General features: G+C 41.9%; 1 protein-coding gene across 1 annotated transcript; it reads right to left on the reverse strand.

The window, feature by feature from the left end:
• Nucleotides 1–711: 711 nt before the first annotated feature.
• On the reverse strand, nt 712–14,344 carry LOC121927891 (synaptotagmin-1-like). The gene is made up of 6 exons (XM_042461906.1): nt 14,176–14,344; nt 9,623–9,738; nt 8,547–8,933; nt 4,049–4,168; nt 2,245–2,356; nt 712–1,013 (listed from the first exon to the last, which is right to left on the reverse strand). Exons 1-6 carry the CDS (start codon nt 14,342–14,344, stop codon nt 712–714), a joined length of 1,206 nt encoding a protein of 401 aa, XP_042317840.1.
• Between the last annotated feature and the right edge of the window lie 9,959 nt (nt 14,345–24,303).

The raw sequence follows: 24,303 nt of genomic DNA on the forward strand, positions 1-24,303 counted from the left end.
TTCAGGAGGTTATAGCTCCGTGCATAAGATTTTTTTAAAAGTAAGTTCAATTTTTACTTCTATTCTGAATAAGGTGTACTTTTCATGTATCACATGTGGCAATTTCATGCTAAACCCAGTTATTTACAATGGATTTTACACTCCTAAATAATACAGTAACTTTCAACCGGTAAAGAGTGCTAATGTTGCATTTTTCAATTTTTTCAAAAGTTCTGTTTGGGTTTTTTTTTAAAAATTCCCCTCCTCATCTTCAACATTTACATTTCTATCTCTTTCCAGCTTCAGACAAGCTATGTTGCAGAAGATGTGAGAAAATTACTGGACTGTGACCTGCCCTCAAACCTGAGAAGGAGCACAGATTTCCATCATCATGGCCCAATTTTTTTTTGTTTTTTGGGTAGTTTTAAAAGACCAGGGTCTTGACTACTTAAACCATTATTTCATTAGCCCCCAGTTTCAGTCACAAAATCAGAGTGCCAACATAGTGCAAAGCAGCATGGCACAAACTCCTGTGGGAATGAAGGTAATGAATCAATCAGAACTTTGGCATGAAATTAGTCCTAGCCTTCAAGGGCAGCAGCTCTGTCTGACCAAGTACTTCTGGCCATTATTAATCTCTGCTTCATTTTTTCTGAAAGCTGCTACAGCAGCTTCTGGTATGGAGGACAGACACTTAATCAGATCCTTGCCACTGCAAAATCCTTATTTTTTTTAAATGAGTAAAGGATGCCACTTAGCTACAGGCTGCTGGATGGACTGCATCATGCGTTCCCAGTGATCACCCATGTTATTGGTTCCTCCCTTCCTTAGTGCTGCCTGTCCAACAAGCTGCCTGCTCTTGGGATGCATCTCATAAATGGAAATGAGGACAGCACAGTCCCAAACTATGGGATTGGGCAGGTGGAACAGAAAAGTTTCATTGAAAACAGTCATTGATGCAAAAGTCTTGGGTTTGGATTTCTGGTGCTTCTGCTTATGGTGGTTGCAGAAGACATCAATCCTGGCATATATACCTGGAGCCAAAAGAACATCAAAGATGACATAAACACGAGTTTCTGAAATGTCTGGATGCTTATCCCAAGACTGCAATTTTTCCTTGAAATTGGTTAGAAGTTTTATAGTAAATTTTTTGTCTTTCTGTGTGTGATGGATGAATATTTACTGAAGAATGGAAAGTAATAATTTGAGTGTTACCTAAACAAACATAAAACACACCTTTTCTGCACTTGTGTCAGTGACCCCCCTCCCAAAAAAGGTATAGCTACACTACAAAACTGTGGCAGTTTGAGACTACTTTAACTGCCATGGCTCTGTTTTATGGAAACCTGGAATTTGTATCATGGTGAGGAGAGAACTACAGCATTAGAAAGCTCTAGTGCTTTCTGACAGAGAATTTTGAGTACCCTTTACCATCAGGGAGAAACTGTATGAACAGGGATGCTAAGAGAAAGAGTCACATGCTTCAGAACTGGCTATGAATGTTCATCTCAAACAGAACCGCAACAAAGCAGTCACATAACAAGGCAGATGGGGGAAGGATTTTTCTGAGGATCTCAGCTGAAACAAACCACAAAAGCAAATTCCAGAATTCCATGAAAACAAGAAAAAGTAGGTTCTTGCCCTCTTGGTTGTGTGAAAAAATCTGAAATGCCATGAGTGGAGGCTTTGCATTTGTCGATGCTTCAGAGGCTAAACCTAGACTTCCAGTTAGAAGGTAAGGATTGAAGGTACTGCCTAATATTTTAATGTACTACTATTACTGCTTCAAGAGCACAGAACACTTTACAAACTAAGCTAGGTTATCAAGAGTGGCATGATATATCTCTAATGCATGGGGATGGAAGACAAGACAAAATCTTCCCAAGTATTTCAATTGTGGCAAAGACATTAGGATTTTGAGCAAGCTCAAAGATGGACAGGAAGTGCCTGTTATTGATTCAAATCATTGGCCTATTCAGCTCAGTGTTGACCAAGTGACTGGCCACAGTTCCTCTCCAGCATTTAAGATGGATGTCCAGCTCTACCTGGAAATTCCAGGGATTGGAACTGAGACATTCTGCATGTAAAGTATGTGTTTTGCTACTGAGCCACCATCCCTCCCCAAACATGCATTAGGGTCAATTCATATCATATCTGCAGCGTGTGTTTCAAGTACTATAAATCTGTTGTGTGTAGCTATGAAAACAGGTTCAAAAAAGCAGTAAATAAATATAAGGCAAAGAATAAGAAAACAGATATATTTACATTTCTCTGCACTGTTATACAGGGAGGCAGTTTTGACTTTCAGTAATCCGATTTCTATCCTCTGGGAGATAGGGAGACACTTCAGTGACACGAGCACTTCTCCAACTGTGTCCTGTGAAAGGATGAATAAGCACTATGATGTGAATGCTTGTACTGGTGAAATGGCTCTAATACTGCATATAGCACAGGTCCCTTTTCTTTAACAACAACTTGGTCTTTAACTGTGCCAGGTAAACCTGACCAGAAGCACAGAGGCAGAAGTACTAGGAACCAGCCCCAGCTTCCAGCTTGAACCCATAAGAAACAGGCACCATTTGGCCAGGGCTCCTTGATTTGGGACCTACAGAATCTGTACTTTTGAAGCCTAACACCAAGGAACTGACCTATTCTTCAAGGGGAAATGTTGATCCATCAGTATAGGCACTTTTGTTGCTGCTGCTGTTGTACTCCTTCAAATTGCTTCCAAATTATGGCAACCCTAAGATAGCCATTGTGGTCTCTTCCAGCTCTATGATTCTATGATTCTATGAACCAATCATAGTGTTTTCTTGGCATGTTTCTTCAAAGGGGGTTTGCTATTGTCATCCTTTGAGGCTGAGAGAGTGTGATTTGCCTAAGATCACCCAGGCTAAATCCACATTGCAGAAATAATCCAGTTTGATATGGCTTTAACTGCCATGGCTCAGGTGGTATGGAATTTTGGGAACTATAGCTCTGGTCTCCCATCATGCTGGCATTTCCCCTGGAGAAAAATATCAGAAAGCAAAACTGCTAGACTCCAAGTTGGCTAATGCTCCTTTAATGCTTTTCAGTCCTCTGTGCAATGGAAGAAACTGGTAGGGATGTGATGGTTTGGACTTTAGATTAAAAGGGCAGGAAGAGAAAAAAGTGTGTATTCCTCCAAATGCATGAGCTTTCATAGACTTAAGTCTACTTCCTCAATGCATTCCTCCAAATGCAGCTGAGGAAGCAGATTTAAGTCTATGAAAGCTCATGTTGCCAACTTCTTTCTTTCAGTTAGTTTCAAAGGTGCTACAAGATCCCTCTACATATGTTGCATTAACTCAAGCTTGAAATAAAGGTTTCCTAAGCCTAGCTGCAAAGATTCTGTGCTGTAATGACTGTTGGCTGAAACTACAACAGTTGGGAAGCTGTGAACTACACTTGCAGCTTGGATCTGGATGTGGAATTCCTGTTGGCTTGCAACTTCAATGATTGAAAAAAGAGCTGCAGGAGCTTTCCTGTTGTCACCTTCTATGCTGCAGCATCCTCAAATTCCCACTGCCACCTGCAGGAACAGAAGATAATGCTACACTTTCAGAAGCTGCATCTTCATGAACCATGCAGAAGCTCCATTTATTGATTACTACCTCAATGGCTAGATAGCTTAAAGATGACATGGACTTTTAGTGTTAGGTCTAGACCTGGAAGGAAATGAGAGGTTTTGGACTTAAAGATATATTTATTATTTTTGTCTATGTGCTGATACCTTGATGACACACCATTGTTTGCTAGTTTTAATAAATGTTGTTCTTCACCTGTTTCTCAGATCTATGTAGCTGAAAAGAGAAAGAATGCACCTGAGGTCAGAAAGAATACACCTCAGCTATCCATATGAGTTCAAGCCAAAATTTAATCCAAAAGAGAGGGGAATTACTCCAAGATGCTGAACCTAGCACTGACGCTGCCCAAAGGTTACAAAGGTGCTAAATTGAATCTTCAGGTTGATAATGAGCAATACATACAACTTTTAATTTGGAGTTTTGAGAACACTTTCAAAGTTACTTGAGAAATGTGTTATTACCTTTGTTGCCTTCTGCAGCTCTTTGCAGAATTCCATGCTTTCAAAGGTTCTTAGGGTATTCAAGGCTACTCTTACTTCTCCTAGTGGTATGTGGCGGGAATATCTGTCAAAATATTTCACCTGTGGAATAATAATTACTATAAAATTAAAAACAAAAGTGAAAGCAATAAACAGTGCTTATCTTTAAAGTGCTTCAGATTTATTCATCTTAAAAATCATTTCAGTAATACTATGCAGGAAGCCATCACTTATCTGATGGGGTTCAGGACCAGAAGATTGTCAAAAAGTGGAACTGGTGGAAAAGTGGAACCCTGTCTTTTTTAGCTTGCAAATGCAAGACTGAACACTAGAAGGCACCAAATCAACTGAGAGAGGAAAGAACAGCATGCCAAGTAGACCTAAGGTTGCATCTGCACTGCAGAAATAATACAAGTTGACACCTCTTTAACTGCCATGGCTCAATGTTATGGAATTCTGGGAATTGTACTTTGCTGTGGCACCAGAGCTCTCTAACAGAGAAGGCTAAATGTCTCACAAAACTACAATTCCCAGAATTTCCTAACAGTGAGCCATTTTGAAAAGACGTGGATCTTAAAGTGGTGCCAACCTGGATTAGTGCAGATGCAGTCTAAGAGGCAAACAAACAAACCTGGCCATGCTGAGTCAGTTGAGAGGGGGGGAAGCAGCAGCAGTGGGCAAAAGAGCAGATCTGGGGGTGAAAGTGCACTACATGGCTCTAATTTAGATCTGTTGGAACAGGAGAATACCCCCAAATAAGCATCGAAAAGAGGGGGGTGCTTGAATGGGAGGCCAATATCACTATCCCTACTGATTAGGGTGCACAACTCACATCTTGCAGGTTGTATGCAGTTGCACCCACTTTCGCTTACAGTCCAACTGACTAGCTGGGCTGTAAGTGATAGTGTGTGGAGGCCATATATTGTGCATACCTAATCTAGGGTCAGAGACCAGAGTTACTGAAAGACATTGAAACTTTAAATACTTCAACCTTTAGACAAGGTATTTAAAGCTGAAGTACCCTGTGCTTTCAGTGATTGTGAGGCAGTGTGGTGTAATGGTTTGAGCAATGGACTAGGGAGTTTACTGGACAAGGGAAATTGGAAGTATCATCCAATGGCAATCCGAACACAATCATGGGGTTTAATGTTATTGCATGATAGACTACCACACGCAATTTCGGGCAATGGGAAGTCAGTCTGAACGCAACCATGGGGTTTCACGTTATTGTGTGATAGACTACCACATGCAATTTCGGGCAATGGCAAGCTATTTTCGGACAATGGGAAGTCAGTTCAAACGCAATTCAAATTCACGTAAATTCACTGAACTAGCAAATTCACGTGAATGCGTTCTGGCCCCACTTTCCTTTCATTCAAAATTAAGAGAAATTCCTCCTGTGTGATAAACTCCAAAGACTTTGAAGAACAGGGTCTAAATCCTCACTCAGTCATGGAAACCCACTGGGTGACCTTAGAAAAGTCACATTCTCTCAGCTTCAGAAGATGGCAATGGCAAACTCCCTCTGAAGAAACTTGCCAAGAAAACCACGATAGGTCACCATAACTCAGAAATGACTTGAAGGCACAACAAAAACAAGTGAGAAACAACCTGACAACAACAACCTTGTCCTTTGCTTGAGCTGTGTTTTGAAGCTATGTGCTAACTATGTATGTTCTCATGCTGTTCCTACTCTCCCAAAGAGCTGGCTGTATCTGTATAGCCAAATCTCAGGGAAAGATAAATTTCCACCACATGCAACCAGAAATACAGAGAGGATAGTGTCTGCAGCTCAGTGGCAGAGTGCAGGTTTTGCATGCAGAAAATCCTGTTTTGTCCATTATCTGTGCAAGTTAATGCCAGATTAATGCTCAATGACCCTGATGTCATTTGAAAACGATCCAACTTTTGCAGCATTTGTCCACTTGCTGTGCGCATTATTGCATGACATTGTGTGAAAACAATCCTTCTTTTGCGGGATTTGTCTACTTGCTGTGTGCATTAATGCATGATGTGTGAAAATGATCCTGCTTTTGCAAGAGTTTTCCATTTTAAATCTTGTTTCTGCATGGGATAAACCCCATGTGATAAACTCACTCACATGGCTTAAAGGTGGGTTGGTGTTGGTGCTGTTTCACAAGGGATGTTCTTATCTCACCTCTCCAGGAGATGGAGCCTTTGCTCCACATGTAGCTGAAAAGTCATACTTATGAGCAGGGCTTTCTAAGAGCGTTAGTAAAAGCAGTGTGAACGTGATACCTTTTACATTACTATTTGAAATTATGCACTTTGACAGTGTCCCTTTCCTTGTTTCTTCCTTGCTTTATTCCTGCCTTAACAAAAGACCTGAGCCTCCTTTTAAGGTGGTTGACCTTGCTCTGAGAGCAAGCCTGAGCACATGAAGTATCAGGGAACTGCACTTTAGAAAGTTAGTGCTTGCATGGCTGAACCAAGTATTATTGACTTTTCTAGGGAGTCATGTCTTCTCATGATATATCATATTATGTTTCATGATGTACACTCAGAGACTACTGTGGTCTGTGGTTTCCTGTCCTGCACAGAAATATATCACCCAAGGGTCCATCTCTTCCTCCTTGCATCTTTTGAGGTAACAAAATATATTGGGGTATGGGTGAGAATGCAAAGGTTGAGCTGCTGTCATTCTTCACCACCTTGATCTGCCACTCATGGACAATATGCTGGAGATGAGGAAAGGGAGGAGCCTCAGCTTAGCAGCCGAACCTGAACAAAGGTATTCCTGCATTCGAGCCCCTGCCACAGCAGCAAGCACAGCAGGAAGGAAGCAGGAATAGAAGAAGACCACATTCCAGGTAGACAGACTCAATCAAGGAAGCCACGGTCCTGAGTCTGCAAGTTCTGAGCGGGGCAGTTGATGATAGGGTGTCCTGGAGGTTTCTTATTCATGTGTGTTTGTGCATGTGCCTTCAAGTCACCTATTGACTTATCGTGACCCCATTAATTTCATAGGGTTTTCTTAGGCAAGAAATATTCAGAGGTGGTTTTGCATCTTCTTTCCCTTGAAATATAGCCTACAACACCTGGCATTTATTGGCAGTTTCCCATCCAAGTACAAACCAGGTCTGACTATGCTTAGCATCCAAGATCAGATGGCATCTAGTGCCTTTAAGGTATTTAAGATATTTAGGCACTACATTCATAGGACCTCCATAAGTCAAAGCTGACAACATTTAAAAACAAACAAAATTTACTTCCAGGAAACCATTTGGTTGGAACACCCCTTTGCTCCATAAATCATGGAGCATTAATCAAAACTAGTTACAAATCACGTTTGACAAAGATTAAAAAAAGTTAATTGTCTGGACTGCAACTCTCTGGGTCCCCTAGCAAGCATGGCTATTGAGGGACTGGCTAGCAGTTGTAGCCCAAAAGTAACAATGTTTTACCAAGGAGCACACAACTGGTATGATTAAATGTGTGCATTTAAAATAAAATATTTGATGCTTCTATAAACAAAATTACAAAATATAAGGTATTATATTATATTATATTATTCAATGTATATCCCACCTTTCCCCTTGTACAGAATCCAAAGCAGCAAATTTACAATGGCTGAAGTTTATTACATAAATAAAGTGGCTGAATATTAGGCAATAGCTTCATCATTAAATATATATAAATACTTAGTTCACTGGATTTTGTGTGGATGTAATATTATCCCAATAATATTTCTTCCAATACAGATTAAAAGGCATTAATTCTGTAGAATAACCCTTAGGCACTGTGTATTTGTAGCACATTCATATTACATGCACTTGTCTCAGTTCCTGTCACAGAATGTAATCATTACTTATTTTTCAGAGTGGTATGATTTATTACTGATGTCCTGGATTATTTACCTTTCAGTTTCACAAGATGACCATGGGTTTTAGTATGGGAGTTGGAGGAAAACTATGCTCCATCCACTTTCTCTACACTGTGCATAATTTTCTACATCTCCTTTATATCCCACCTTCAGCTGCCTTTCTTCTAAGATGAAAACCCCACAGAGTTATAACCTTTTCTCATCAAGGTGTTGTTTCAGTCTCTTTATCATTGAATGGATTGCTCTTTTCTAGTTCTAAACCACTGAACAAGGAGTATGGGATGCTATTTATCTTGAAAAGGAATTCTGTTCCTCTCTGTCTTGCTGTTGGGTTCAGTGTACTATGTGCTGATGGAGAGAGGACTCTTTCAGTGCCCAGCTGTGGAATACCCTCAACTTGGAGGCCTGCCTGGTGTCCCCATTGATCCCATTTTGGCACCTAGAAAAAACCTAGCTGCTCACCAAAGCTTTCAGGGGTCCAGTGAGCATCTTGGTATTATGATCTTTTATTTTATTATATTGAATTACTTAATGATTATTTTTAGTTGTCTTTATTAATGATACCCCAACTTCACACACTAATCCTTCTCAGTTGATTTCATTAAAGTAGGGGAGACAGAAAAAGCGCTTCCTCACCTCTAGCTTGATGCTGCTCCTTGTCAACTCAGCCTCCTGGAGAATGCAAGCAAACTGATCCCCAAAGGTTGGGCTGCTGTCATTCTTCACCACCTGGGTCTGCCATTCATGGACAATGTGCTGGAGATCAGAGGAGGGGGAAGAGGCCCAGCTTAGCAACCGGACCTGAACAAAAGTATTGCTGCACTCAAGCCTGGGGAGGCCCAGTGCCCCTGCCACAGTCAAGAGTAGCTCAAGGCGCTTTTTATTGTAAAGAAGTGAGAACCTCAGCTTGCCCTGGGATTGATCAGGATCATTAGCCAGGATGCCCACTGGATGATTCTTGTTGGCTGAGGAAGGTGAAAAGCAGACCCCAAGTTTCTTGAGCTCCTTTCGGATGTTTTGGATCTGGAGAAAATGCAAAGCAACAAATTCCTTCATTTAAGCTGTCACACAGTGGAAATCTACCTGGAAGTAAGCCCTCTGGAACCCAATGGGACCCATTATTGAGTATAGGAATGTATCCCATTTATTGCCTTCAAGTAGAATGTCAACTTATGGTGACCCCATGAATTCCATAGGGTTTTCTTAGGCAAGGAATACTCAGAGGTTGTTTTGTAAGTTCCTTCCTCTGAAATATAGCCTACAGTACTTGGTATTCATTAGTGATCCCCCATCCAAGTACTAACCAGGGCTGACCCTGTTTAATTCTAAGATGAGACAGCATCTCGTGCCTTTAAGGTATTTAGGCCATCCATAGGAATGTATAGGACATATAAATTGCACTGTTAAAGGATTAATGAGCAGTTATTAAAACAAAAGGAAAGGAAAATACATTCTATAAAATAGAAAACCCTCCAGATATATATTTTTTTTTTGGGGGGGGTGTTCTTATACTTCCAGTCTCAACTAATCTGCACTGTATACAACCGGTTTCTGTTGAATACTGGAATAAGTAGTTTCCTTTGAGCTCAGTCCTAGGGAGGGAATCATATGTCTGCCAACAACATGGTGGGAGCCCCTCAACAAGGACTCAAACTATATACAGCATCTTTAAGTACCATAGTATTAATGCATCCTGGAATTAATCTACTTGCCTTGATCTCATGGCAAGGCTGTGCTCCAAAACCAAGAAGAGAGGTTTGTAATGTTTTCCCCTGGAAGGCATTCTCTTGGGTTGTCTCTTTCTGAGCTTTGTTGACAAATTTTCTTTCTGTAAGAGCAAAAATAACTGAGTTCTTATCTTCAGAGCCAGCCAGCCTGGTGTAATGGTTTGAGTGGTGGACTAGGATTCTGGGCGTCAATGATTCAAGTCCTGAAGTTGACATGAAGGCACATAACAACAATAATAACAATATCATGAGAGCATAAAGGTAGGCATTAATATTTACAAAAATAAAAACATTATTCTAAATAAATTGAGGGGACCACTATGTAGCCAAGGGTCTGATAAGGGGAATTTATTATTAGCTCAATATTGTGAGATGGGCCAGCTACAACAGCCCTTCAAGGTCATCTCCCGTTGTGTATACCAAGAGACCAGGAAATTCCAATGGATGGAGCTGAGACAGACTTTTCTAAGTAAACTTCACTTTATTAATATAGGGGAAGAACACATGCAATTCACTAACACACTCTCACTCATACGAGGCTCAGGAAAATCAGAGGTTAGCGTGGGATAGGATTTTAGGCATCACTGGGCTGATACGTACCAGAATGTAGACTTCCTCTGGGAGTCACATGGGAAGAGTGGTGATGGGACAAGTCCATTCCGCAGCGTAGGTTTGAACAGAAATGCCGGTGTCACAGGTCTGACTGACGTGGAGGTTTTATAGGGGCAAAAGGCCCATCTCTGGCAAAGGTGTTTAATTACTTGATTTTCACCTGGATTACTAAATCTGATTGTTTTAGTGGTCTTAATCTGCTCAGACAACAGACTAGGGGAGGGGGTAAGCGCCTCAGGGAAGGCAAACATTGCTCTTCTTGGGCAATATGATAATCCCATTTGTGACTTCCTAGATGATCTAGAATGACAATGTTTATGCCTTTAGGGGTGGTGTGTACTTGTCCTCTCACTTGGCTCTCAATGGCGGATAGGCAACCAGAATTCATCTAGGAGTCATCATGGGCTATCATTTATACAAAAATTTATATGGAGCAGCATGGGTAACAACTACATACCCTTTCATCACATAATAATGAGGTTTTGTGTCAGGGTAAGTTTCTATAGCAATTTGCATGAAGGCATTATATGAAAAAAATAGTGTCCTCTAGTACAATGACAGGGATTGTGCAGTTCTCTGGCACATTTGTGTAGCCAAGTATCCTGAGCAGTCTTTGCACTTCCATGTGCCCATTTTAGGTTCTCATATGATAGTTCTTTCAGAACAACAGAAAGAATAGCTCCTCTTGTGGAAAGTGATGTGCTGCTCCTCTGTTGAAATTATTGGGGTGCCCTAGGGAGGAGCTGTTGCATCGTTCAGATTGAGAAATGTGACATGTGTATGTAGCATCCAGTGTGGCATCCACGACTCACATGCAGCCACATTTTACACAGCTTTTAGTACCACCATGGAAGGACTACCTGGGTGGGAAATAGGGGGAATAATCACATTTGCCTAGTAATAAGATTGTGTGTTTAAAGTGTGAGAAGATTCAATATCCTTCCAAGTCAAGTGCTTCCTTCAGAAAAGACAACTGCACCCCTGGCAATAGTAATACCTACACAGTTGGTCTCAGAGTGTGGGAAAAGTTACTTTTCTTCTAAACTGTAACATCTAGAATTCACCAGATACCATGGCCCTTAGCTTCTGATAGCTATAGTCCAAATAGTAATTCCCCCAGGATCTATATGTTGCTCCAAAAACTGAAGCCTGTTAATTTGGTGGTAGCATCCTCAAAGATCCTTGGGAATCATTGGCTAGTAAGGTTACTAATAATTCTGCGTCACAGGTTTCCCACAGAATGAGCAATTTACGGTTTAGCATGAAATTTAGGGATTACTTTGATTTAGAGAAAACACAGCATTCCCGGATGCCTTCATTATGTTGGCATCGGCACCAGTAGCATTTTTCTAAGGTCTTTAACAGCAATACCAATGCATGTTGACACTTGAAATGTTCTTGGAAGAAAGGGCTCACAGCTCAGTGGGAGAGCATCTGCTTTGCATGAAGAAGTTCCTATTTCTAGGAATTACAGGCAGGGCTGGGAATGTTCCCTGCCTGAGACTGAGGAAATCTGCTCCCAGTCAGGTGTAGACAGTACTGTATTGGATTATTTAGGTCAATGGGCTTGATGATTCAGTACAAGACCTCTTCCTATAGTCTTACAATGCCATGAATGATTGCTTCTTCCTCATAGCATCCAGGCAGAAACAGAATGTGACCTAAGATTAATGCATTGCCTCACATTTATGGTATCTGTTGTGTTCATGGAAGACAATGAAAGAGAGTCAGAGCACCTCCACATGTCTTCTAATGACCCATTTAATTTCTCAGCCAGCTTTAAAGTAGTTCTGAACATTTTAATCATACCCTCCAACTGTTCCAATTTGGTAGGGACAGTGCCAACCAATTACAGTGGTACCCCGGGATACGAATGCGCCGGGTTACGAATTTTTCGGGATACGAAAAAATCCCATAGGGATTTATTGCTTCGGCTTACGAAGGTTTCTTCGGGTTACGAAAAAACCGCGGCGCTATTTTCCGCCACCGGAGGGCAGCAGAGAGCTATTTTTCCATTAGCGCCTATGGGAATTCGGCTTACGAAGGTATTTCGGGTTACGAAATTAACCGCGGAACGAATTAATTTCGTAACCCGGGGTACCACTGTATCTCCCTTGTCACCTTTTCAGCTGCCTTTTAAATGCTCCATTTTCTCTCTTCCTCTTCCACCTATCTCCTTAGTCCCCACCTTATGTCAATTGCTGCAGGCTGAATTCATTCAATTAACTGACCAGGAGAAGAAGAAAGGAGGGGGCAGAATCTTGTCCTTTCCAGTAGGCTCAGGCACAAGCAAACTGCTGCAGCCTCCCTTTGCTTGTGTGCTTCTCCTCATCAGTAACTTTTGCTGTCTTGATCATCTTATTGCTTGGCTATGCATGCCTTAATTTTCATCTCTGAAATTCAGAAGGGTATTATTAATTAATTTTCTTTAAGGCGGGTATGTCAGCTTCAATGCTACTTTTCCCAGACTTTAGTTCGTCATTGATTTTTGTTTTAATAACAACTCATCCTGCAAATTGGTGGAAAATGCCTTTGTAATTAGTTGTATCTAGAACATGTTTGATGCTACTATGAGGGTAGGACTTTTGGACCTTTGTTTCTTCTCAGACCTCCTTAGCAGAGGAAGGTGGTCAACTTCCATGACCTTAATAATGGGATTTTGCTTGATATATCTTGGAGCCAAAGACAGCCAACATGGTGTAGTGGCTTGAGTGTTGGATTACAACTCTGGAAACCAAGGACTGAATTCCTGCACAGTTATCAAAGCTGACTGGATGACTGTGAGAGAGTAATATTCTTTCAGCCTCAGAGGAAGGCCAAAGGCAAACCTCCTCTGAACAAATCTTGCCAAGAAAACTTCGTGATAGGTTTGCCTTAGGGTTGATTTAAGTTGGAAATAGCTTGAAAGCACACAACAAACCATGGAACCAAGCTTTTAAAAAGTCCATGGAAGGTCTTGCAAAATACTCTGTGAGAATAATAGCAAAAGCAATGCGCGGTGAGGTCACTCTGTCAGTTCCCTTTTCTAACCAATGCAACAGATCCACTTTAAGGAGGTTAGCAAAGTGGGAGGTCCTCTTCATGTTTCATTAGCAAATGTGTTGATGGCCAGACAAGGGAGAGGGCTTATGTAAGCAAAGTGAGTGGGAGGCCAAGCAAGAGAACCAGAGCATCACTGTGTAGGCAGAAGCCCCATGGGCTGGGTTGTGAGGAGATGTCTACCTGGAAATGCTTCCAAAGGTTATGTACAAAGGGGCGAAACTGGTTTCTGTGTCAGGAGTTTCTGTTTGCAGAGTTCCCTGAGGGAATTTTTTACAAGTAGGAAAAGAACAGTGTTTGAATGTCTGCACCCTCCTCTGAGCTTTGTCATTTCTGAAGGTGAGCAGCTGCAGAAGTGTTCACTAAGGAAATGGAAGAATACCCAGCAGGGTGTACTGGTTTGAATGTTGGACAATGACTCTGGAGACCAGGATTAAATTCCCAGCTTTGCATGCAATGCCCGGGTGACCTTGGGCAAGTCACATGCTCTCAGCTTCAGGAGAAGGCAATGGCAAATTCCCTCTGAAGAAACTTGTCAAGAAAATGCAATGATAGGGTCACCATATGTCAGGAATGACTTGAATGCACACAATAACAACAACATAGAGTTTGTACATTCATTAATGCATTATTAGGGCCAGACTTGCAATTTGTTATAATTTATTCACAAAATATGAAAACTGCTTCTACCTCTTACTATTTACAGCTGTGCATGTTTTCAACTGGTCTGAGACCAAGAACCAGAGAAGGAGAGAACTGCAGAGAATGTGAGAAAGGTTACCTTTCTGAGAGCAATCATTCCACCAAATTGAACTTAGCTTTTGATATACAGTAATTCTGAAACTGAAAGGAGACACACACATCTCACATCATTCTTGGAAACATACCTTTAAAGAAATTTCTGGATCTCCAGCATCTGCATAGTTGACAAGTCAAAATTATCAATGCCACCAGCAAAAAGAGAATGGAGAGGGCCAACATGCCATATTTCCAGAGATCAGGGAAGAGCAGAGGAAGGTTCTGAAAGTACAGTGCACTGGGCCTTTCTTGTGTCATAATCAAACCCTGTTGGAAGTAGAATTGGGGGGGAAGGCTCTGTGTTATTTTGTACCTACATTCATGGTGCATGCCTTATAACATTTTATGAATTAAAACTGGGACATGTATGGAGAAGCAATATTAGAATTTCGTCAAGATAACACAAGTTATCAATGAGGGAAAACACACAAGCTATAAGAGGCAGCAGTGGTTTGCTTTTGCCTGAACCAACTGGGAAAGGCTAGATTCCACTTTTTCCTTTCCTCTCCTCCTAGATAGGTTAATTGAGTGCAATCTACTTCTGCATTTTAATGTCAGTTTGCAGCAATTGAAGTAAGGATTTGGGGAAATGAAGAAAAATAGGAGGAAGGCAGAGAAACTGAGACATGTTGAAAGCAGTTGAAAAAGTAGGACAACAGAGGATTACTTGGGCTATCCCTGCCAAGGACAGTTAGAGAGTATGATGTTGGATGACTGCCATAGAATGAAATGGATTTCTGTACACCAGGAGTGGGCAAAGTGTAGCTTCCAAAGATGCTTTCATCATGGCCTTGCACACCTACAGAATCCCCAGATTTACCTTTTTCTGGCCAAAAGAAATAGAGGAATTGCTCCTCCTGGAAGCCAGTGCTGCAACTGAACTTGTAAATAAGTTGTAAGGCCCCTCTATACTGTTTAACATTTTAAGATACAGTTTTTGAGACCCAAGAAGTGGGCTTTAAGACACTTTGGGGGGGTTTGGTTTTCTTTTTCAGTAGTTCCATGTGGCTTCCTGAGGGTCCCAGGACATAGAGGTGGTCCCCAAACATGCACAGTTGCCCATCCCTGCTCTATACCAAAGGTAGTGTGAATCTTTGGCCTTCCTGCTGTTTTGGCTATACTGGTAGTGGAGGCTTCTGGGAGTTGTTGGACAAAATTTCTGGAAGGCCAAAACCCCTATACATGACGGGGCGCCGCAAAGGCCTGTCTGAGGAGGGCAATGTAAGTCGTACGGTTTCCTCCTTTTTATGTGCTACCTCAATATCTGCTAAGGTAGGGATGTTAGAACCTTTGGTTCATTGGGAATTTTGAGTACAGCTACTGCAGTTGCTCCACCCCAGCGTTTCTATGATGTTTCATGAAGTAGTCGAATTAAAAACATCTGCAGTTGCTAAACACTTCCTACCCAGAGTTTAAAGTTAGTCTGAATAGGCATGATGACTGCGGGCCACTCAAAGTCTTGTTCGCCGTCAACATGAGGGGAAATTATTTGTGTTCTCGGCCCAGTGGGACAGGGATGGTAGGTGGAGGAACCTCACTAACCTTTCAGGAGTTTTTCCATATCTCCTCCATTGAAAAGGGCATTGCTTGTCACCTGGTTTTTAATTTGCTTAGAGAAGCAAGAATGTTTCAAGACAAAGGGAAAATACCTTTCTAGTTGTAAAATGTAGGACTGTCAGAGGTAACTCCTGTCTGCTTCCATTAGATGAGAGCAATGTGGTCTGACAGAGCTGTTTTGTAAGAACCTTGGCTTGGCTCTCAGTGCCAAAACCAGTGATTTTGAACGACCTCCTGCACATTGCGGTGGCAACAATTGGTGATGCCGGTGTGTGATTTCAGCTGTTGAGGGATCCTGAATCCCACCTGCACACCTGCTCCAATCCTCTGGTATACGTCGTCATATAACACTCCTTTACCTTTTGAACACAGCAAAACAAGGACACTAATAGATTCTGCTTTGTAAGCAACAATGCTTTGCCTGGAAGGAGCCTCTCCCTCTTCCTCTAGAATTTCGTAGTGAGACCGAAGATGACATTCATGAGCACCTTGTTCCATTAAAGGCTGCCATCGAATTCTTCCATGGAACATTTTGTATTGTACCGTACTTGAAAAGAGGGGGGCCTATGATTGACGTGCCCTTCTAAATGTAACATTCGAACTACATTATCAATCCAACTAGTGAAGGCCTTTTCCCTTTAGAATAAGCTTTTTGTTTCTGCAACAGCGGGACTTTTGCTTCTTCCTCTTGGAAAAGATGGCTTATTCTTTGTTGAAGGCTTCACATGTCCTGCTTCTAAATGTGCACATTTTCTACTGGTTTCAGTAACATGTGTTCCGTTTGCTTAGACCGAAATAAGCTACTTGCCTTGAACTAGGTGCGTAAAATTGTATTCTGAATAAACTTTTGTTAAGGTTGTGCTGGAGTGTTCGCTCATAGTCCCATTCTGATTTGCGACTTCCAACCTATTGGAAATATACAAACACATGAGATCCTCCGATGTTTGACTTCAACCTTCAGCAGTCACTGACTTAGCATTATCTGTTGGTGGGAATTGCTGGCTGTGGTTTCCGTCGTAAACAGCTGGAAAGCTACACATTTCCCCCTTCCTTGCAGAGTACTTGTGGTATATATTGTCAAAAACATTTCTAACAGACAAAAGGCATTAGCTGAAGTTTCTAGGTTCGGCAGGAACATTTAAACAACTAAGTTCCTGTCTTTGTGCTTACATTAATATTGTATACAACATGAAAAGAAAAAGAGTCGAAGTACGCCAGTTTCAGGGGACTAGTTTTTCAGTTAGTGCAAACCAAGTATGGAACAGCTGTGAGGCAGAGACTTCTGCAAGAGGAGGGATGTTAAACTAGCAAATTTGGTCCCAGGTGACTCGTGATGTATCCACACATTACACAGTTCTGTCAGCAGTATTACACTAAAGATTTGTCCTAATTATCCTAGTATTGTAGTTTATGAAGGTATTTAGAATCGTACTTAGAGACAAAACGTAGTGTTGTAGTTGAGACGAGTTGGACTGCAAATCCAGGATTCTGTTAAGATTTGAAGTGAGCAATTAACGTGGTATTGAACTGTATAACTGTTCACGTGTATATAACGTCTAAAGCTCTATTGTCTCACCTCCCCCTTTTCTAAAGTAAAGTGGACATGCTTTCTAATTAGCCAGATGTTTGCAATGGTAAGCAATATCCCTTTGTTTGGATTACATCCTGCCCTAAACCTTAGCCAGTATAGCCACTTGACAGGATTGGGCAGTTGTGAACCAAAATATTTGGAAAATGCATGTTGTCTATTTACGGTATTTATACCCTGCCCTCAGTGCTAAAGTCTCTCAGAGCAGCTTAACCAATTATTATTATTTTTAATTACACAGTCCCTCCCCTCAGGCTTTACAATCTAAAAAGGACACAACACAAAAGGAGAGGAATGGTGGTGGGGAAGAGGCATCAGGCCAGCAGTTCTTCTCTCCCTCTGACAGGCCTGGACAAGGCAGGATGGACTGAAGGAGGGCTCTGCCTTCTTATTCTAGGCCAGGCCCAAAGGAGCTGGGCTGCATCTCTCCCTCCATGGCTGGATAGCACTACTAAGCCATTGTGTAAGCCTTTCTATTTTAGCAACAAGCAGTTATATGTTAAATGGACTTTACAACATGAATGAGTTTATATATATTAATGGACCTTACGAAGAGACAAAATAATGAGATTGGATAGGAAATATGTACACGTAGGATGTGCCCTCCGTCCTTTACTCGTGCCAGTCCTGACTGATGGCGTTGCCATCTAAATCATATTTCTAGGGGAAAAGCCTTCTGTCTTGGGTTTGCAGTCAGTCTTCCTTTGTTATCTCCAGTGGCATGGAGTACCATCCTAGGGGTTTTGGCATGATTTATTTAAAGGAGGTTTGCCTTGCCTTCCTCAATGGCTGAGAGAGTGTGTCTTGCCCAAACATCACCCCTAAACGGTTCATGGACTGAAGCGAGATTTCAAACCTTGATCTCCCTAGGTCCTAGCGCAGCACTCAGTACACTGTACCACATGTTTATTAAAACACTAATAAGTGGAGTTCTACCATCCTGGGAATTGGCTTGATTTCATCTCTTCTTTTCCTATGTTGGGGCAAGTCAGATCTCACAGCAGCTTGCCTTGTGACAAGCTTGCTGAGTGATTGTGGAAAAACCATCCTGCAAGAATTGATTGAGTCCAGCCACATAGGGGATGAAGGAGCGCGTAAGCTCTGTGAAAGCAGTGGAAGAGTCCAACTGCCACCTGAAGTATCTAATGTGCAGTCTTCATTAAGATGCTAGGAACTGGCGAAAATTGTTGGGTTGGGTGTGAATAAAAGAGCACCTTCCAAGGATGGGGCGCAGATTTGAAAACAGTGCATATAATTGCATTCCAATCAAAATGTATACAGGATTCTCATCACGCCTCTTGCTCTGGCCTTTGGAAAGATCTCCATTACATTTAAGTAACTCTGTCATTTATCCAGGCTACCAGCCAGCATAGTCAGCTGCTATTAGGAGGAATGCGTGCCTCACGCAGAGATACTTTGGACAAAGCGTGGCAACCGGTGCTGGAAGACATAACTGTGTGCAGTACAGGCTGCTGACTTGGATGATACTGCCATCCAGTAGTGTTAAAGTAAGATCCTCAGTCGTCTGCTAGCAGTTGTGACAAGGACTGGGGAAGACAAAAGTCTTAGAGATAACCCCCTGCAGGATCCTTGTTCTGATCAGCATTTCCGTGGCTCCTGATCCTTAAGTCAGTAGAGACATTCAAGCGGTAGCCATCTTTCTCTCTCTTTTGGAAATGACAGTGTTTCTTGCCTATTACTGGCAGCATGGCTGTAAAATACAGCTCTTTAGGATCACATAGCCCAGCCCATGACTGGCATTAGAAATAGATTTGCTCGACTATTGCCATATCGCCAGACAGTTATTTACAACACCTTGGAATGACACTACAAACAGACTGTGCAGTGGGTTTTTAGCGATCCACACAGGTGCGTTTTAATATTCATTGATCTGAAAAGGTTAGTTATTTTGGGTACTACAATTACTGGCTTGTGGTTACCATACTTCTTTTTGGGTTAGTCCATACAAAGAATGAACTTCTCCACTATTCATATGTTTATCCATCTTGGCTTGTATCTCTTTGTGTCCATCTTTGTGCTTTATGTTTATTATTTTTATTAGGTATTTATACCCTGCCCTTCAGCCCTTATTGGCTATCAGAGCGGGCTTACAATTATTATTTTAATCAGACTGTTCCCCGCCCTCAGGCCTTATGATCTTCAAGTCTTCTTGAGATGAGTTATCATTCCCATCACCCTGCCCACTGTTTTGCATTTCTACTCCCTCGTGCATTGTTATTTAAGTAGTATGTTTGGTATCACCTGGTCTCCTCTGAGTTGTTACAGGCACTGCATGGATGCCAGAAATCGTGGATGCTCAAATCTTATTAACTACAATGGACCATAGTAAAAGGTGTCACTTAAATAATGACCAAATTAAAGTTTGCCTTTGGGAGGTTAATCTTTAAAAATTAATTTCAAACGTGATGGTTTTGAAATGGGGTGAAATAAAAATCATGGATACAGAGGCCAATTGTATCAGGCTCTATCAATGCAATCGAAGAAGTGGGACTGTGACACCATGGAAGCTTGTTTTAATTTTTTTTCTCAGAGCCTATGATGCATAACCAGTCCTTTATATCTCTTTATGTCAATTATCTTTGTCTTCACTATCCACTGGGCATTACCCTGTGGAAGGCAATACTCTTTAGCCCTTTTCATCTCTGGGGTATTGAGCTCTTCTCTGTGTTGCTGCTATGTTTGGAAACGCAAATGCCCATCTTTGGCTTGATTTTATGTTTGGGCCATTCCCACTGAGGCATAACGTATCCGATTTGTGACTGCCCCCCTATTTAATCAATTCCAAAAGGCCCCGTTTTCCCACTATGAAAACTGGGCCTCTTTGGAATCATTTCTTTGGGAGGCATGCTTGTCATTCCAGTGGCGATGGGGAAGACACGCCAGCCCTCACCAGACCTCTTTCTCCCTTTCTTTCTTCTTCCCCCAGCCCGGGGAACTGGCAGAGGGCCCAGGGGAGGAATAGGAAGGGAAAAGTCGATGGGGGAGGAAGGAGGGATGGGAAAGAAAGGAAGGAGGGAGGGAGGGAAAAAAAAAAAGAGAGAAAGGGCCAACGCACCGACACTAGGAAAAAAAGGTAGCGAGCTCGGGAAAAGGAGGAAAAAGGATGGAAAAATTTTTGGGTCCTCCACCCCCCCCAACTTAATCCACATAAGCAATAAGATAGGCTAGCCAGCTACTACCTTTCAATTAGCTGCTAAGCGATTTCTATTGCTTATGCGATTCGCTTTAATTACAAAAAAAGGACCCAACATGGCAGCACTGAGGGTGTGGGGACATCTGGATGGAGACTCACCCCTCCCTCCTGGCCATCTGAAAAGAATTGATCCCCCAATCTGACGTTCTCACCTGTTGAACGGGTTTGGATCGATTCTTACCAAACGGACCGCAAATTACTCCTAACAAAATACCCCTGGCTTTTTTGCGGTTCTTTCCCCGCTTTTTCCCCCGGAATCAATCGATGAGGATCTGAATCATTTTCAGTGGGAACTGGTTTGCCTTAACTGATTTGGGTTCAAGGCTTTGTAGGGTAGTCGGTAACGAGCCCTTTGACTCCTCAAGCACAAGTGATGCCTCGAACTTTCATCTTTAACTTGACTGACACTATTTACTGAATTCGTTTGCAGTCTGTATGACACTTACTGGTTACTCCCAATGGATGACGCATGTAAGGCCCTGGAAGAGCTGAAAGCTGGATTAAATTGTTACATTGAGTTGCACAAGTTGCTATTGACTACTTTCTACGTCTCTTTCTTATTCTAGGGATTCTTTTGTAAACCAAACGCATAGCCCATTACAATGATGGACTTCAAACGATTCCAAATTCATGGATTGGCCAAAAATACAGTCTGGCCTGAAAGCACATTCAAGGAGGTATTTGCACTTCAGAGCTGTGAGGCAGCTCATATAGAAAAGTGCTGGAATATCTCCTGGGTTCCCGGGTATTTAACACCATAATAACCATGCTTGGAGGTTGTCTTGCCATTTTGTAAATACAAAGTGCCACAAAAACCCCTCTTTTGAAGGTGAATAACGCCATAGTGGATAGTGCAGATAGCACAGGATTCTTTCCCAGGGGCAGAACTTATCTGGAAATTTCTACCTAGCCTTAATTAGGACAATCGTTTTTCCTCTTTAATTGCTACAGTTAATGACAAAACTTGTGCCCTCAACTTACAATATCAGTGAGATTTTCAAGCTTTCTGCTGCAAATGTAACAAGTTGAAATTGTGTATCTTAATCAGCAAATCTAGCTCTTTAGAAACCTGAATAAGTTTGCTTGCAAACGCGATTGTATCCCTTATTTTGTTTTTGTTTGCTTTTTGTTTCATTTGTTATGGTTGTTTGTTATTTTTGGTTATGATGGGGACACTAAAGCTTACTAAAATTACCTTCTCATAGTTTAAAGATCAGATCTCCAAACCATTCATTGAATGCCTTGGAGCCTTCATTCCCCCATGGTTCTGCCATTTGTTTGTTTTTTAAAAGATGTGTGAGATGAAAAACTCATTTGAGCGGGGTGCTGGAGAAGAGTGCTAAGGCTTACCATGACAGTTGACAAAGAAAAACCACATGGGTCCTTGAAAGATCAAGCCTGAACTTCTGGCAGCCAAGATTGTCAAAACTGAAGCTGTCGTACGTTGGCCACACCATGAGAAAACATGACTTATTAGAAAGACAATAATTCTCGGAAAAGGTGGAGGTAGTTAGTAAAAAAGAGAGAAAAGGCACATGCCCCATTGATTAGATTCAATCAGGGAAATTCATGAGTGTGAATTTACAAGACCTAAGCCGAGCCGTTGGTCTTAGAGAGTCTCATCCACAGGTTGGCCATTGAGTTGAGTGCAGTTAACAACAACAATATAGTACTGTTATGCCAAACAGATATATTGTTTTCTTGCCTTCATTTATGTTTTACACGTATAGGATTCTTCCAAGCCATATGGAAGAGTACTGTCTCGACTTGACAATGCTTTGGATGCCATTAATTTCATTGTTCCAAACACAAACACCAGACTGTTAAGCCAAGTGAAACACTAGGTCGTCAGTGAACTTTTTTTTTTAAAGCCAAAGCTCCGGACATGATGTTGATAATTCTGTGTGTCCACTGGCCACTGTTACATCTGTTTCACTCATTCTTTATACTCTGTTTTATTTTCCAATATAGACTCTCAGTGTCTTTCACGTACATTTTACCCCAAAATTGCTTAAAATTGAAAGCATTGCTGTACATGCTATGGCTCAAAATTTTTGTGCATGGAGATATTGATGGTATGTGCTTTTTGTTTGGTATTGGTAAGCAACCATGCATTCCTTCCAGATATTGGACTCCAGCTTCCAGCATCCTAGCCCATTATAGTGAATGCGAAGTGATGATGCAGTTAGTAGAAATGAACTAATGCTTAGCAAGTAGAAGGCATAGGAAAAGAATGATATTCCAGCTTGCAGGGCTTATTCATGGAAGCCAGGGGCTCTGAAGTCTGCAAGACCTGAGCAGGATCGTGGACAATTAGAATGACTCACCATAAATCAAATGCCAGCAGTTAACCGCAACAGGAAGGTTGGGAGAGTTTGCCAGTTTCAACCACCTGTAGAACACCACATTGCCCGCGCCCTTGATCTAGTACTTAATTCTGGCGCATTATGAAATTGCCAACAAAGGGGGCCATTTTGTCCAGGACCATAGGAAAGGGTTGACTTCATGGGCTTTGCCCCATACCTTATACTCAACATAAGTCAAGAATTATACTCCACAATCAAGGATCGACTTCTGGAATGGGTACGAGGTTACTACTGCTGATAAGGTTAATAAACAGTGCCACCTTCCTCTATGGCAAGTAAACAGCTCCTCGTTGAGTCTCGGCACCGGCAGCCTTTCCTTCTCTCTGTGAGAGAGAGAGATGAGCGAGAGAGTGGTGTGTGGTGACGAGAGAGAGAGATGAGATCTCAGCCTTCCCTCGCAGTGTGGAGCTAAAATGAGCTACTGAGGGCGAGAGGGGATGCAGAGAGAGGGAGCATGCCGGCTTGGACCCGTTCTGCAAGCCATGGGTTGGAAATGCTGTTCTTAAAACGCCAGGGAGTAACAGCCAAGAGGGTGGTGTCCCTCCTTTTTTATTGCTAGCCCACGGTCTGAAAATGCTGGCTTAAAAGCAGACGAGAGAGAAAGCAAGCGGTGATTTCCTCCTTTTTTTATTTTGCTAGCAAGGTCTGGAAATGCTGGGGGTTAAAGCAGGCTGGTTGGTGTCCTCCTTTTTATTTGCTAGCCATGGGTTGGAAATGCTGTGGGCTTAAAGGCAGGGAGAAAGCGAAAAGTACTGGGCCCTTTTTTTGAAAGCCATGAGTCTGGAAACTGCTGGGCTTAAAGGAGGGAGAAAGCAAGGCTGTTATTGTCTTTTTTTGCAATAGCCATGTGAGCCTGGAAATGCTGATTGCAAAGCGGTTTGTTTGTGTGTATGCCCCCAGACTTGTTTCCCCTGATATACTGTCGTGGACCATTGAGAGCGTTCAAAGAGGGAAGATGTCGAGAGGGAAGTGGTGCTTTGTTTCCCCCTTTACATCTTATTGTAACTTGCCCTGACTTATCCACGGACGGTCATATCAAAATCTCTGATTTTGCCTCAAAAATGCCCCTCGACTTATACAAAAACATCACCTATTCCCATACATCAGTCTCATTTCATCATCTGGTTTCTAATGAGATCTCTGGCTGATCTTTGCCAAGACCCACTGTTCTTGTCTTTTTGGATATCCACAGTATCCTAAGCATAACATCTCAATTTCCATCATCCATCCATATTTGCGGCTTTGATTTTGCGGCTTGATTATTCATTATTCATTAATATGTTCTTCTCTAGGACTGTCTAGGTCCTCCAGTTTGCAATCTTTGGTCAACTTTATACCTAAAAGTTGCACTGAAGACCATTTGTAGCTATTCCAGGCCTTCTATGGTCAGTGTCTGGTTGGACATTGACCACAGAGTTGCACCGGAGGGACCTAGAGATTCCTAGAGGAGGTTGTCCTTCAGCGTAAAAATGGTCTGTTTTTGTTATTTCGG

Source organism: Sceloporus undulatus, chromosome 1, assembly GCF_019175285.1.
Source record: "Sceloporus undulatus isolate JIND9_A2432 ecotype Alabama chromosome 1, SceUnd_v1.1, whole genome shotgun sequence".
NCBI classification, from domain to species: domain Eukaryota; kingdom Metazoa; phylum Chordata; class Lepidosauria; order Squamata; family Phrynosomatidae; genus Sceloporus; species Sceloporus undulatus.

Coding starts and splice junctions, on each gene's coding strand:
- LOC121927891 (XM_042461906.1), bottom strand. CDS start 14,344: ATGACACAAGAAAGGCCCAGTGCACTGTACTTTCAGAACCTTCCTCTG. Junction 8,934..9,622: donor AGCCTTGCCATGAGATCAAG/GCAAGTAGATTA, acceptor CATTTTCTCCAG/ATCCAAAACATCCGAAAGGA. Junction 1,014..2,244: donor GTATAACAGTGCAGAGAAAT/GTAAATATATCT, acceptor TTTTGGCTCCAG/GTATATATGCCAGGATTGAT.